Source organism: Lithobates pipiens, unplaced genomic scaffold (genome assembly GCF_037356315.1).
Source record: "Lithobates pipiens isolate NorthernLeopardFrog02 unplaced genomic scaffold, aLitPip1_a1.2 Scaffold_27, whole genome shotgun sequence".
NCBI lineage: Eukaryota > Metazoa > Chordata > Amphibia > Anura > Ranidae > Lithobates > Lithobates pipiens.
This window is the reverse complement of record NW_027507788.1, coordinates 138,930,598-138,945,853: the sequence shown is the minus strand read 5'-3', so window position 1 is coordinate 138,945,853 and position 15,256 is coordinate 138,930,598. Positions and strand designations below refer to the sequence as shown.

General features: G+C 39.6%; 1 protein-coding gene across 5 annotated transcripts in view; it reads left to right on the top strand.

The window, feature by feature from the left end:
* LOC143934174 (myosin-binding protein C, fast-type-like) overlaps positions 1-6,780 on the top strand; it is a 242,826-nt gene extending 236,046 nt beyond the window's left edge. For all 5 annotated transcript variants that reach the window (XM_077457560.1, XM_077457562.1, XM_077457563.1 and 2 more), the window contains 2 exons: positions 1,171-1,209; positions 2,741-6,780. In XM_077457560.1, coding sequence (XP_077313686.1) covers positions 1,171-1,181 — 11 coding nt within the window. In that variant the 3' untranslated portion in view covers positions 1,182-1,209; positions 2,741-6,780. The remainder of the gene's footprint in view (positions 1-1,170; positions 1,210-2,740) is intronic.
* Positions 6,781-15,256: the final 8,476 nt, after the last annotated feature.

The window sequence follows — 15,256 nt, the reverse complement described above, 5'->3', positions numbered from 1 at the left end:
TGTCGATTTGATTTCCCTTCAAAATAACTCAACACACAGCCATTAATGTCTAAACAGCTGGCAACAAAAGTGTGTACACCCCAAATTGTGCCCAATTAGCCATTTCCCCTCCCCGGTATCATGTGACTCTTTAGTGTTACAAGGTCTCGGGTGTGAATGGGGAGCAGGTGTGTTAAATTTAGTGTTATCACTCTCACTGTCTCATACTGGTCGCTGGAAGTTCAACATGGCAAAGAACTCTCTGAGGATCTAAAAAAAAGAATTGTTGCTCTACATAAAAATGTCCTAGGCTATAAGAAGATTGTCAAGCCCTGAAACTGAGCTGCAGCACAGTGCCCAAGGCCATACAGAGGATTAACAGGACAGGTTCCACTCAGAACAGGCCTCTCCATGGTCAACCAAAGAGGTTGAGTGCACATGCTCAGCATCATATCCAGAGGTTGTCTTTAGGAAACAGACATACATATGAGTGCTGCCAGCATTGCTGCAGAGGTTGAAGGGGTGGGGGATCAGCCTGTCAGTGCTCAGACCATACGCATCACACTGCATCAAATTAGTCTGCATGGCTGTTGCCAGCTGTCATCCCAGAAGCAAGCCTCTTCTAAAGATGATGCGCAAGAAAGCCTGCAAACTGTTTGCTGAAGACAAGCAAACTAAGGACATGGACTACTGGAGCCATGTCCTGTGACCTGATGGGGGTGAGATACTGTATGTACAACCTTTATCCCGAAAGTAAAAAAAATACTGTAACTGCTTAAAAATGTGTTAGCTGGAGTTTGGCTATAATTTGTTAGTCAAGTTCATCTAAGTATGCTAGTACATCTAATACCACCCACTCCTAAAATTGACTATGCTGCTATCCAAAGGTATTTCTGTTGCTCTGGTATCCAGAGTGGAAACACCCTAAGATAGGAAGTGTGTTACTGGCCAGATCACTATATGAAAATAAAGAAAATGAACACTAAAAAATTAAAGCTAACGTTGTCACCACTTTTAAGGATTGGTAAACTGCAATATGCCAATGTGTGTTTTTAGATTTAATACCGTTTTAACAAACTAAAAGGAATTGGGCACCAAAAACAAAAATTCAATTCAAGTCAAATGTGTATCTGTATTTGAAAAGAGTTCATACAAGTGTGTTAACTACATTTTTTTCATTTCTTAATGCAGTTCCCCAGTAATCCCATCCTGGATTGATAAGCAGTTCCAGTAAGTATTGTTCATACTAAAAGAAAGTCTGAAAATAAAGCTGGCGAATGGTTATAGACAATAACGGCCTGGCCTACATGTGCTAGCAAATGTTTTTTGGGCAAACTTCTGCCCAAAAACAGAACCCCCTTGTATTAACATTTTTCTTTTGGCCATTAAAAGGGGGGGGGGGGTACTTGCAGACAGTCTTAGTGCAGAATTACTGTATCTATGTTGAAAACAATGATGGCAGGTTTTTCTAATATATCTGATCATTCTGGTTCCAGAAAATCCTATTCATGACTGTTGGGAACTACCCCACAGGCTTTAGATCTCTGCTTGATCCATGCAACAATAATCAGGAGGTTGGCATCTTAAATCTATGAGAACATTAATTTTTGTGTGTTACAATGACTAATCTTTAACTTATAGGGGTTGCCTACGCAAGATATGGGTACATAGTGTACCCAGTGTTCGTGTGCATGTTTCCTTTTATGGCCCCTGACTTTAGTGTCTTCCCAAAAAGGGGAATCAAGTCAATAAAAATATTACAGAATGTAAATGGTACAGCATCAATGCTGACAAATGAGGCAGCCCACCTACTGTGATGCAAAGCTATCATGTTGCCAGCTTGATACAGCCATTGACACGTAAAAGAAACAGATGTACTGCAATTCAAGCTAAAGTCCAGGCAAACAGCTAAATGTGCAATTGCATTACACATACTGTATAGCTCCCAACTGTCCCTGATTTAGAGGGTCTGTCCCTCATTTTGAACAAAGTCCCTCTGTCCCTCTTTGATTCTGATTTGTCCCTAATTTTTGGTCTGATTTATATACAGTATTTGTATATAAAATGCACTATTTAACTATTCAAAAATGTTTTACAATGCTAAATGTATCCTCCAGTTTCTAAATTGCTGCATCTGTAAATTCCAAAATCCATAATAAAGGCATAGCAGTGGTAAAAAAAAAAAAACACTTGTAGGTTTAACCAACCCTTTTTGTATAATTCTCCTTTAAGGGGATGTGTTCTACAAATTCAGGGTAAGTAGTATTTAAAACAACATATAAGGATCTATTAATGTGCCCACTCTCATTTCCTCAATACTTACCTAGACAATAATTATGCCAGCTTTTTATGGCCTCCTTCCCTACCTGCAGCCTCCTAGGACACATCACACATCCCAAGAGGCTGCAGGGCTCACAGTGTTGCCCTGCCATGCACATGCACAGTGGGGAGCACACTTGTCAAAAACGTGATACATGAATACTGTTATTTTGGTTTGGGGTGTTTGTTTTTACTGCACAGATTATATTGCAGGAAAAATTCTGACAGTACAAAAAATAAAAAATGAAGGGTCAGAATGGCGGTAAGGGTTACAGGAAGGGTTAAGTAAAGTGTGAGGGGAGTCTAAAGGTGGGATTTTATTATTCAAAGAGAACCCTGTTGTGAAACTTCCATCACTGATGTACTGAAAGCTAATAAATTTACAAAAATATGTCCTGTAAATAAGTTTCACTAATTTTTGCCTTTTCTTTACATTTTGCAGCTTGAGGTCTGAATGAGATATACCTGGGTCTTTCATTTAAAACTGCAAAGAAAAAAAAAGAAATCCGTCTTCATCATGTGTTTTGTGATGTCCTATATTATTACTAATGTGTATTTTTAAATATGCACATCTTAGTATATGTGAACAATTTGCCTCTTTGTTCTTGTTAACTGTTGTTGCACTTTTCTTATGTAATATGTGTCCCTTTTGTCGTCTCATCATTATGTGTGCTAAAAAACAGATTCTGTATGTCCTGTATAGAGGTCCTTGTTCATGTTTAAATCGCTGTATGCCATAATCTAAAAAGCATGCTTAGTGAACTTCGGATGGCAAAAATGCAATTATTTGGGCTCAAGGACTAAGGTTCAGACCCACTTGTCTTACTGCTTATGTTGCTCACAGATTACTTGTAAGTAAAACCGTCTCAGAAAAAGCTTAAAAAAAGAAAATGCTTGGGACTAATCTCTTTTAGGGTATTGCTTAAATTATTGGAGAGAGTAAGAGCATTAAAGTGGCCCTTTCACCCTTTATTTCTTTTCTTTTTCATTCCCTCTCCTCAATTACACACTTGCTAGAAATATTTTGTTACCTGTGAATTGTTGGTTCACACAGCGAGGCGAGGCGAGGCGACACGGCTCGCCTCGCCTCGCTCCCGCAAGTCGCCCCCGTTCTGTACAATGGAACCGTTCTGAGAGGAGCGACTCGAGTCGCTCCGACTCAGAAAAAAGGTTCCTGTACTACTTCGGGGCGACTTCGGGGGCGACTTGCATTGACTTCTATACAGAAGTCCTCTGCAAGTCGCCGCTGAGCTCCCCGCAGGTCGCGGCGAGGTAAGTCGGAGACACCTCGCCGCGCCTCGCTGTGTGAACCGGCCCTAATATTGCCAGCACCCTTCCCACTTCCCATAAATTAGATACCTTCAGCTGCCCACAGCCTCCTGGGATTTTCATATCAAATATCCCTGGGGGTTGTAGTTTGGTAAGTCAGCCGAGGTATCACGAGACTTTGCGCCTACATTAGATGTCAGCTATGCAGATGCAAAAACTTGCAATAATCCTGTACTTACTGACCTGCACCCTCCTTGGAAGTGTAATTTAAAAATTCCAGGAGGCTGCGGGAAGTTGGTGGTATGTCACTCTAGGGAGGTGAGAGAGTGGATAGGCAATATCAAACAATTTAGAGGTCACAAAACCTAAAATCTCTTAGCACATGTGTAATAGGGAGTAAAGAGGGATAGAATGGAATAATCTACAGTAAAATTAAAAATACTCTATGTTTTATGGCATACGATTAAAACCTTGATGATATTATTGTATTCTCTGTAAGGCAAAGAATTATCAAACTGTGCTCAGTTTTTAAAATTGTAAATGGCCTGCCTGAAAACAGACGCAAGTGTGATATTACCTTTTTAGATAGCAAAGCTTCATAAATATCAGTATCTGACTTAAGGGTCCATTTGTAAAGCAGCACTATGGCCTAACACTGTGGTGTGGTTTGCACGCTTGCTTCAGAAGGTAGAGCCTGGTCAAATTACCTGTTAAAAACATGTGGCTGACCTCTTCTCCAATCAGAGAGTACTTTTTGCAGTGCTACATAGACAGAACTCTGTGCCATACTGCAGAATGCACACCATGGCCTGCATTTTATAAATAGGCCAGGGTGTGGAGTAACCTTGTAATCAATATGTGTATTTTTGCAACAATTATTGGGCATTAAATGGGGTCAATGCAGTATAATGGGGTTGAACGGGGTACAATGCAGTGCAATATAGAACTTTACACAGGATGCCAGCATCAAAGCGATTGATCTGATTGGAAATTTTCTTGTGAGTCCTACATGTTCTCTTTTCCTTTTACAAAAATAACCTGGTCTAAGTCACAGCCTGTTGGGTGATAAAATGTTTATGTGTCTCTATTTGAATTACTAATCTGCAAGTCGGCAATTTAAGTTAAAACTATAGAGATGGATTAGGGATATGCTAACTCAGTGTTTCTCAACTCCAGTCCTCAAGGAGCCCCAATAGGTCATGTTTTCAGGATTTCCCTCAGATCAATCGGCTGTGGTAATTACTAAGGCAGTGAAACTGATAAAATCACCTGTTCAAAATAACGGAAAGCCTGAAAACATGACCTGTTGGGGCGCCTTGAGGACTGGAGTTGAGAAACCTTGTGCTAACCCATTAAAGATGCAAAATGTAGTCCAACTCATATATAAGACTGCTGGTTTTATTCATCCTGATTATTTGGTATATATACTTATAGGCAGGACTGCAAGTCTTTATTATTCCAACTAATGGCAAGTCAAAAGATGATAAACCGAACCTGACATGTCATATTTTTTTCCCTAAAATGAAATGAGGGATAATGGGATGTTGTAAAGCTATATGCATATCATTATTTATTTAGTATGTTATTGTGTGTTGTATATGACTATGGTGTATTTGAGAAGACAGAAAAATGCAATGTGCTTTGAATAACCTTTCAAATGTTGATAGCAAAGTAGCATGTACAAAGTGATAGTAAAAGAAAACTGATATTCAAGCTCAAGATTAATAGATGTGATGGGTAGACTGTATTCCTTTAACAATCCTACCTAGTTGTTTGCACAGGCCTGAGTACAGGGTCAGAAAGGGCCACAATCTTTTGACATTGGCTGCAATAACTACACAATGATCAAAGATAAAGATCTCCACACTACACTTGAACTCTTGTTATGATTGGTGGACTAGTTTAGATTTTGATAGTACTGCAGTAGTTAAAGTACAACTCCAGCCAAAACTTTCTAGGTTTTGCATAGAGTGGGGAGGTGTTACAATCCCAGAGTCGTTTTTTTTCCTTTTTTCTCTATGATCCCATTGGGGAGATTCCCCCTTGCTTCTTGTTCGGGTGGCAAAGTCTTGAGTGGACAGGAAATTAGGAAAAATCTTAATACTGTGTACACCAAGGAACAACAAAACATTTTTTAGTGGTGTTTAGTGGGGAAAAGTTAGGACCATTGTAAAAAAAAAAAAAAATTCTGCCTGTGTTTTCTTGTCCCAGTGACTACCATAGCCCTAATGTCTTGTCCTGGTGTCACGGGGCATAGCAGCGAGCGGAAAGCTCTCCTGAGCAATAAAGCTGGACAAAAATTTTAACCCTTCATGATTTCAGCTAAAAAACAAAAGTTTGCCCATAGCTTTACCTCTGTTAAACATGTCAACATTTTTATTATTTTTGGATGTGAAGACAAAGTGAAAGAGTCTCTTTAAACTCTGCCCCCAATTTACTGATACTCATCATTACAGAGTTCCCCCATAGGTTTTTCTTATGCTGCAGCCACCCCAATATACCTGTTGCTTCTGTATGGGGAATCATATGGCCTCCTCCTGTGATGCTGTGCTAGAATCTGAGCAGCCAGTCGCTAGGTTCAAACATTGTCACTTGATGAAGAAGGTGACTTGATCAACCCTGTGTAATCTCTGTGCTTGTCCCAATAACGACTTTTATGGGACTCTTAATGACAATTGTGTCTTATTGGAACTGTGTTCCTTGAATCAGAATGAACACAATAAAATGAGCCACCGAAGTTCTGCATGGAGACCTCACCACACATGCTAATTATTTTAGGAAATATTGTATTATCTGTGGCAGCTTCCAGCTCTTATTTTTTTGAAGTGCTTTGTAGTAGAATCATTTTCTTCACAGGATAAGCCAAAAGATTTACTTTCATATGAGATGTTCATTCTTAGTCATGTAATGTTACTGCTTGATTGCTATGCATAAATGACACTGCATGAGCTAAAAATGACCTCTTTGCAAAAGGTTTTATTTTGTTCTACAAGGGCAACATGCAAGCAAATAAGCAAAGAGCATCCGTGCAGAAATAACTAACAAGCAACAATGTGATCTAACAAAAAGATTGTGTCCATCATCAGAATTAGACAACCGCTGCTCATTAACTGGAGTTACTACACATTTCATGAATGATTTTACCAGTTTGAACTAAAAGTGTTTGTGTTTTCAATGTTGTCTGAAAATAAAAAGTTACCACGGAAAAAATAATTGTTAGTGTGATTTTTTTCATATTCAGTGAAACAAAGTATTAGTTCCACCCAGTACAATTATTGTTTAACTCTACAATAAAAAATATGGAAGCTGTGTGTTTGTTAGTTGGAATTCTATTAATGCCACCCCTTTAGGCAGTGCCTGGGTTACAAACAAGATATATAGAGATAGGTTCTGTAGGTTCATTCATAAGTTGAATTTGTAACATGTATATTTTTTAAGTGACAGCCCAATTTATTTTATTTTTTACATTTGGATAGCTAGCATAGGGAAGGGTTAACACCCTTGTAACATTTGTTGCTATCTGGGCCCCGCTTCAGAGGATTTAATTTCATGCACGGATACTAGGAGGTGAACAGTTAGGGGAGTCAATGGTGGAGAAGGATCTGGGGGTTTTGGTAGATCATAAGCTTGATAATATCATGCAATGCCAAGCTGCAGTTTCCAAAGTGAGCAAAGTCCTTGTATTAAGAGAGGTATGGACTCCAGAGAGAGAGAGAGAGAGAGAGAGATAGAGATATCATTTTGCCCCTGTACAAATCATTAGTAAGACCTCATCTGGAATATGCAGTTCAGTTTTTGGCACCAGTTTACAAAAAAGATATCAGGGAACTGGAGAAAGTGCAGAGAAGGGCAACCAAACTGATAAGAGGCATGGAGGAGCTCAGCTATGGGGAAAGATTAGAGGAACTGGATTTATTCTCTCTTGAGAAGAGGAGATTAAGGGGAGATATGATCGACATGTAAAAATACATAAGTATAGTAAACTTGGTGGTGTTATTCACTTTAAGGTCATCACAGAGGAGAAGGGGGCAATCTTTACATCTGGAGGATGAAGAGATTTCATCACCAAATATGGAAAGGCTTCTTCACAGTAAGAGCTGTGAAAATGTGAGATAGACTCCCTCATGAGGCAGTTATGACCAACTCAGTAGATTGTTTTAACAAAGGCCTGGATTCTTTCCTAGATAGACATAATATAACTGGATACTAATATTTATAGGTAAAGTTGATCCAGGGAATATACCAGATTGCCTCTTTTTGCCTTGGGCCTGTTATCAGTGATCACTGCTGTCACTGTTTACGATAACAAAGCAATAGGTTTATTGTTTTTTTTCAGGACAAGCAAGGTTTTTTTTTTTTTTTTGGGGGGGGGGGTATATTGTCTTGCAAACACATTTGTATTATTTTCTATGCAATCATTAGACAACCCCCCCCCCCCCATAAAACTCGCTTTTATATATTTTAATCAGTGCTAGTTTTGTAAAAAAAATATAGTGTTACTGTAGATTAAAAGTACAAATGTTATTCTATTATTTTCCTTTAATAAAATTAAAATCAGGTGTTTTTTTATTTTTTTTTATTTTGCACATTTGTTTAAGACAGCAGTAAAAAAAAAAACTACCAAAAAATGAATACAATTAAGTAAAATAAAAGCTTGAAATATTAATTGTTTAAAACATAGAAATGGGAATAATAGCAGAAAAAATAATAGTTTAGTAAAGAAGGGAGAAAATATACATATTACATATTTTCCTCTCTCCAGCCCATGGAGAGCAAAGTTCAGATAAATTGAATATTTAATATTAAAACTGTATTAAATCCAAAAACAAAAATGTAATATAGTGCAGCCTTCCAATCCATAGATGTGGTGGCTGCATTTGTTTGAATTTTTTTGGTCCTTTTTTCTTTACTAACATCAAAACAAAAATGCTAGAGTAATATCAGGTAATCAGATTCACAGAAATATTCAGAGGTAACGTTATGAGACACAATCTAAAAGAAAAAGAAGAGATAATGGCGTTAGGGGGGCATAGATCATGCTAATAGGGTTTAAAAACATTGTGATTGTTTTGGAAATTTGAAATCATCCTTTTTTTTCCTTGTTTTGCAGTTTGTACAGTTAAAAAGTAATTCTAGTAGACTCCATACTGCCTGCAATAGTTCATTCTAGCATTGGTATTTACTATGATTTATGAATTATGATATAACACAAGGAACAGAGCTTGTAGAAAAGGGTGTCATCTTAAGTATTCCTAGGGAAGAATCATGTTGAGATATGCCCATGCTTGACAATAAGATTGTTTTGTTGAAAAAAGCCAAACCGATTGAGTCACTAAATTCACAACCGTAAAATCAGTCTGTATATGCAGTAAAGCATGCTTGTTATACTCACTGTGGAACCTAAGGGATTAATCATCCACATTGTGTAAAAATGCTGTTTAATCCTCTCTTCTCGGATCCTCCCCTCCTTCCACTGTCCCCTAATAATTTCACACACAGAGTCTATGGAGTCAGGCTGCACATGCTCAATTTGGTGTGTATTACTAGAGAGTTTTTTTTTTCTTGGGAGGGTGCATGTGACCAGCACAGGGCCAATCTGCACTGTCCAGACAGAGGGATGGGAGAGGGTCTTGCAGTCTCATAGGACAGTCAGGAAACTCCTCGTACAAGCTTTAACCAGTGCTTGGCTGGACACTGATAGACGTCACAAGACTGCTTTAACTGCTGATGAGAAAAGGTACTTATCAATTAAAATTTACTAAAGTAATTGCATTTCCACATTGTGTGGGAGATCAGATAATTTGAATACAAGGTCCTGGGTTTAAAACTTTAGGTCCACTATATAGCAGTTTTACTGCTACAGGACGTCACCTGAGCGACTGATCACGTGTATATATATACGTGATTCGCCACATCAGGATAGGGGGCACGCATGCGCACAGCCGGAGTCTCGCTTTCACTTTGATTACACACAGTAAGCTAATTGGCAAGTGCAGGGTATTCAATGTCTTCCGGAACCTGCCAATTGGTAGGCAGAGACACAGAACTATGATCTGCCTATGTAAACAAGGCAGATCGCCATTCTGACAGGAAGGAAGGAATGGAATATGAATATATTCCATCTCTTCAAATAGTAAAAGCACCTCATAAAGCATAGTAAAACACTAGCTGGGCATACATTTAACCCTTTGATTGCCCTAGATGTTTAACCCCTTCCCAGCCAGTGTCATTAGTACACTGAGAGTGAATATTTTTAGCACTGGTCACTGCATTAGTGTCACTGGTCCCCAAAAAGTGTCAAAAGTGTCAGTTAGTGTCAGAATGTCCACTGCAATATCGCAGTCCCACTATAAGTGCCTGATCACCTTCATTTCTAGTAATGTATAAATAAAAATATCCCATAGTTTGTAGATGCCCTAACTTTTGTGTAAACCAATTAATATACACTTATTGGGATTTGTTTTAACCAAAAATATGTAGCAGAATACACATTGGCCTAAATTTATGCAGAAATTAGATTTTTTTCAATTTGTTTTATTGGATAGGTTTTATAGCAGAAAGTAAAAAATATATTTTTTACAATTTTTTTATAGAGCAAAAAATAAAGGACGCAGAGGTGATCAAATACCACCAAAAGAAAGCTCTATTTGTGGGGAAAAAAGAGCATACATTTTATTTGGATACAGCATAGCATGACTGTGCAATTGTCAGTTAAAGTGACGCAGTGTAGAATCGCAAAAAAAAATGGCGTGGTCATGAAGGGGTGTAAATCTTCCAGAGATCAAGTGGTTAATTATCTAGCCTTTAACATAAAATAGGAAAGTAATAGAATCCTCCTCTTCCTGGAACAACAGCTTCCCTCAATTCTTGCTGTGCTGTCACGGGCTGTCAGAGGAACAGGAAGTGAGGAGAAATCTCCCCAATGGGTTCCCAGACTGTAAAAAATAAAAGCAAAAATCACAATTTCATGATGATCTAAAACTTTAAAAAAAAAGTTGTGCTCTCCGATGAATAATAATAATAATAATTGGGAATAATATTGATTGGGGAATAATAAGGAATACAGGCTTTTTATTAAAAGGCAGAGTTGTGTTGCATTCTAGGGAATGTAGTGCAAAGTAGATTTGCCTTTAGTAAATAACCCCCGTAGTGTAATATAATGTAATTACATAAATATAAGTACGAGCCAATTCTCTGAACTGTTCTGTGTGAAAAAAACATTTCTAAATCTCACGTAACTTTCACTGCTTTATAATACATGGCTACAAAGCACAGATGTTGCTACATCGTAAAATATACAGTATGACCTTTCAGACAGGAACTGGTTAGTTTGCTGAATGCAAAGATCGCTGACTCCATACTCTCTGCCTAACATGACACCTCTCAGGTCCTCAGCCAGGGGGTATCACTGTTTGCAGCTGTTCTCTACTGTTCATGAACTGTTAGCCTAACTACACCAGGCCACACTTTTTTATACCATCGCTAATCTCTGTCATCATATTACACTCCAGTTTATATTTCATACTCTTTTTTACAAGCGAAGCACACAGTATAATGCTCATTCAATAAGGGCAAAGAGAAACATAAAAAGTGCAGCAATCCATTACAGACAATAAAAAATGCTTTTTACTGATCAGAAATCTGGTTGCTATGGGTTATTAAATTTTACATCCCATCATTGTTAAAATGAAACTCAAAGAGTTATGTAATCCAATTTTAGTAACAGAATATGCATGATAGTTGTAGCGCTACAACCGTAGGAGCCACTGTAAATGTAACCAGTTCTTCCACAGAGTTAGTGCAGAGGCAGTCATGCACACGGCAAAAGCCTATCCATGCTCTCAATAATCACTCTAGTGGTGCCTTTTTAGAGTTTTTATTGCTGAAGTACTTGGTGGGGTATATGGTAATTTGGGATACTCCAGATTCACTGAATATTTACAGGAGGACACTTCACTTTCTTAAGTTTCTCCAAGCAGTCTCCATGTGGGAACAAGCGCATATGGCAAAAACTAGTCCCTTTTTTAGAACCTATCCCAGGCAGAAATACTACTGGCTTCTCCACCCAAGAGATTTAGCACACAGTCACAAGAACTCTGAACCCAGTTCAGTACTCACAATGTCACAAGATCACCAGATGCTTCCTTCCAATATCCACAGGACACTCTTCAGTAAGGGAAACGTTAATACTCATTATGCCACAGCTCCTTCTAATCTCCACCATGCACTCACCAGACAAGGGTTTCCAGATAAGGATTCTCTTCACTAGCTTTAAATGTTGAATATTAGCAGTAGCCCCCCAGCTCTGCCACAGCTGGGACCTTGATCAATAATAGCTGGAATCAGGCACTCCCACCCAGACTGGTGGATTGCCTGGCACAGGGAGAAGAGACCCTGCTGCTCTAAATCTCAGATTATTTATATGCCTCTCCAGCCACCTTCTAAGCACACCTCCCGAGGAATTGGCTGGAGCACAATAATACTAATAATAATGTGTATAGTACTGTTTGTATGTATATATATATATATATTACAGTATATAATCATGCTGTGAAAAAGTATTTTCCCCCTTTCTGATTTTTTATTTTTTTTGCAGATTTGTCACACTTAAATGACTCGGATCATCAAACAAATTTTATTATTACACAAAGATTACCTGAGTAAATACAAACTGCAGTTTTTAAATGATGGTTTCATTTATTAAGGCAAAACAGCTGCCCAAACCTGCCTGGCTTTATGTGAAAGTAATTGCCCCTCAACCTGGTTGTGCCACCCTTGGCGGCAACAACTATAATCAAGCGTCTGCGATAACTGGCAATGAGTCACATTGCTGTAGAGCAATTTTGGCTCACTCTTCTTTGCAGAATTGTTTTAATTCAGACACATTGGAGGGTTTTGCAGCATTAACGGCCTGTGTAAGGTCATGATACAGCATCTCAAGTGGATTTAAGTCTGGGCTTTGACTAGGCCACTCCAAAACCTAAATTTTGCTTTGTTTGAACCATTTGGAGGGTTTTCCAGCATTAACAGCCTGTGTAAGGTCATGATACAGCATCTCAAGTGGATTTAAGTCTGGGCTTTGGCTAGGCCACGCCAAAATCGAAATTTTGCTTTGTTTGAACCATTTGGAAGTGGACTTTCTGTTGTGTTTCGGATCATTGTCCTGCTGCATAACCCAAGTGCACTTGAGGTTGAGGTCACAAACTGATGGCCGGACATTCTCTTTTAGGAATTTCTGATAGAGCTCAGAATTTATGGTTCCATCAATTATGGTAAGTTGTCCAGGTTCTGAAGCTGCAAAGCAGCCCCAGACCATCACGCTACCACCATGACCAGATTAAGAACATCATGGGCCTGGTGCTGAGGATTTTGGTGGGGTCTTTTATAAACAATAAATAAATAAAAATGCTAACTATTTTTTGTTATAACAAATTCAATTAAAGAGAGAGAGGGAGAATAAGAGAGAGAGAAAGAGAGCGAGAAAGGGGATTAAAGAGGTGTGAGGGGTAAGGGAGGGAGGACGAGAGAGAACAGGGGATGAGCAGCGCCTAGAGGCGATTCAGTTCGTATTGTGAGCTATACAAGTATTTAATTCATTCATTCATTCATGAGAGAAAGAGGTTGCACATGAGCATGTGTGGGAATGGCATCAACGCAGCCTGGCCAAGGCAAGTGACTGAAGGCACAGAACCCATAAGGATGCCCGGGTGAAGATGGAAGTGCCCGGGCCCCGCCAGATTGATCACAGCACAGCACTGTAGGGCTCAGTCTGATAACTTAAGTGTACCCTAATGTGCTAATATGCTGGGCATACTTGTACATTATGGCATAACCTACCCCAAGGCCTCTAAAAAGTAGAAATGTTAGAAAAGTTTACTACCGCTTTAATATCACAGGAGCCTCTCATGGGGCCCCCTACTGACCCTGTGGCCCTTGGGCAGTGCCTAAGTGCATAGTTGTCAACATTTCAAAAATATTTTCAGGGACACGTTTTTTTACAAGTGCTATATTTATAGTAGCTGACATCCCCCGTGTTCCTCTATACATCACAATAGTAATTACAAAATGAAATAAGTACTAATAATGGGGCAGAACAAATATGAGGACTGTGAGATTTCCTTTAGTTGAACTAACAAAAGTGTGCCCATTCTAGAGCTGGTAACATTGAGGATTTTCAGTATAATTTCAAATAACAGTTTTTGTGGGTAAGAGGCATAGGGGGGGAGTATGGATGGTATAAAAGTGGGAAGTATGTGCAGGTGAGGGAGAGGAATGTGGAGGGTCTAACAGTGGGCACTATGTACATGAGAGGAGTGCAGAGGGTATGGCAGAAGGCACTATGTACAGGAGAGGAGTGTGAAGGGTATGACAGTGGGCAGTATGCACAGCAGAGGAGTGTAGAGGGTATGACATTGGGCACTATGTACAAGAGAAGAGTGTGGAGGGTATGACAGTGAGCAATATGTACAGGAGTGTGGAGGGTATGACAGTGGGCACTATGTACAGGAGAAAAATGTGGAGAGTAGGACAGTAAGCAGTAATTAGAGGAGAGGAGTGTGGAGGGAGGGTATGACGGTGGGCACTATGTATAGGAGAGGAGAATGGAGGGTATGACAGTGAGTAGTATGTACAGGAGAGAAGTGTGGAGGGTATGACAGTGGGCACTATGTATAGGAGAGAAGTTTGGAGGGTATGACAGTGGGCACTATGTATAGGAGAGAAGTGTGGAGGGTATGACAGTGGGCACTATGTATAGGAGAGAAGTCTGGAGGGTATGACACTGGGCACTATGTATAGGAGAGGAGTATGGAGGGTATGACAGTGAGTACTATGTACAGGAGAGGAGTGTGGAGGGTATGACAGTGGGCACTATGTATAGGAGAGAAGTGTTGGATGTATGACAGTGGGCACTATGTATAGGAGAGGAGTATGGAGGGTATGACGGTGAGTAATATGTAGAGGAGAGGAGTGTGAAGGGTATGACAGTGGGCACTTTGTATGGGAGAGGAGTGTGGAGGGTACGACAGTAGGCACTATGTACATGAGAGAAGTGTATGACAGCGGGCACTATGTACAGGAGAGGAGTGTGTAGGGTATGACAGCGGGCGTTATGTATAGGAGAGAAGTGTGGAGGTTATGACTGTGAGCAGTATGTACAGGAGAGGAGGATGAAATAATGAAGTAAAAGGAAAAATGTAAAGGTTTGTGGAAGGATGTTTAGGCACTGCGTAGTGGTTAAGCGGGCCAGACATGGATTGAAATTACACCAATTAAGCAAAAACCAGCCATAGTCGATCTATGTATGGGCTAGCTGGTTTTACACAAGTCAACCTATTAACCGACTTGAGTATAACCAGCCTGTCAGGTTTTCCCCAAAACAATCAGTGCTGCCAGCTATAATTAGCAACACTAATCATTGTATTCACTGGCAGAACACAATAACACTGCGGGAGTGATTGCCCCATTCACAGGTCAGCAGGTGAGAGGGTGTGTGGGGACAGGCTGGGGAGAGATACTAGTCAGTCCCTGGGTAGGCACTGGTTAGTATCAGAGCCAGATACACACAGGTTACATACACCACGATCTTTAGAGCGAGAGCAATAATTCTAGCACTAGACCTCCTCTGTAACCCTAAAAATGTAACCTGTAAAAAAATGTAAAGCATCGCTTAGCCCGATTTTTTGTTGTG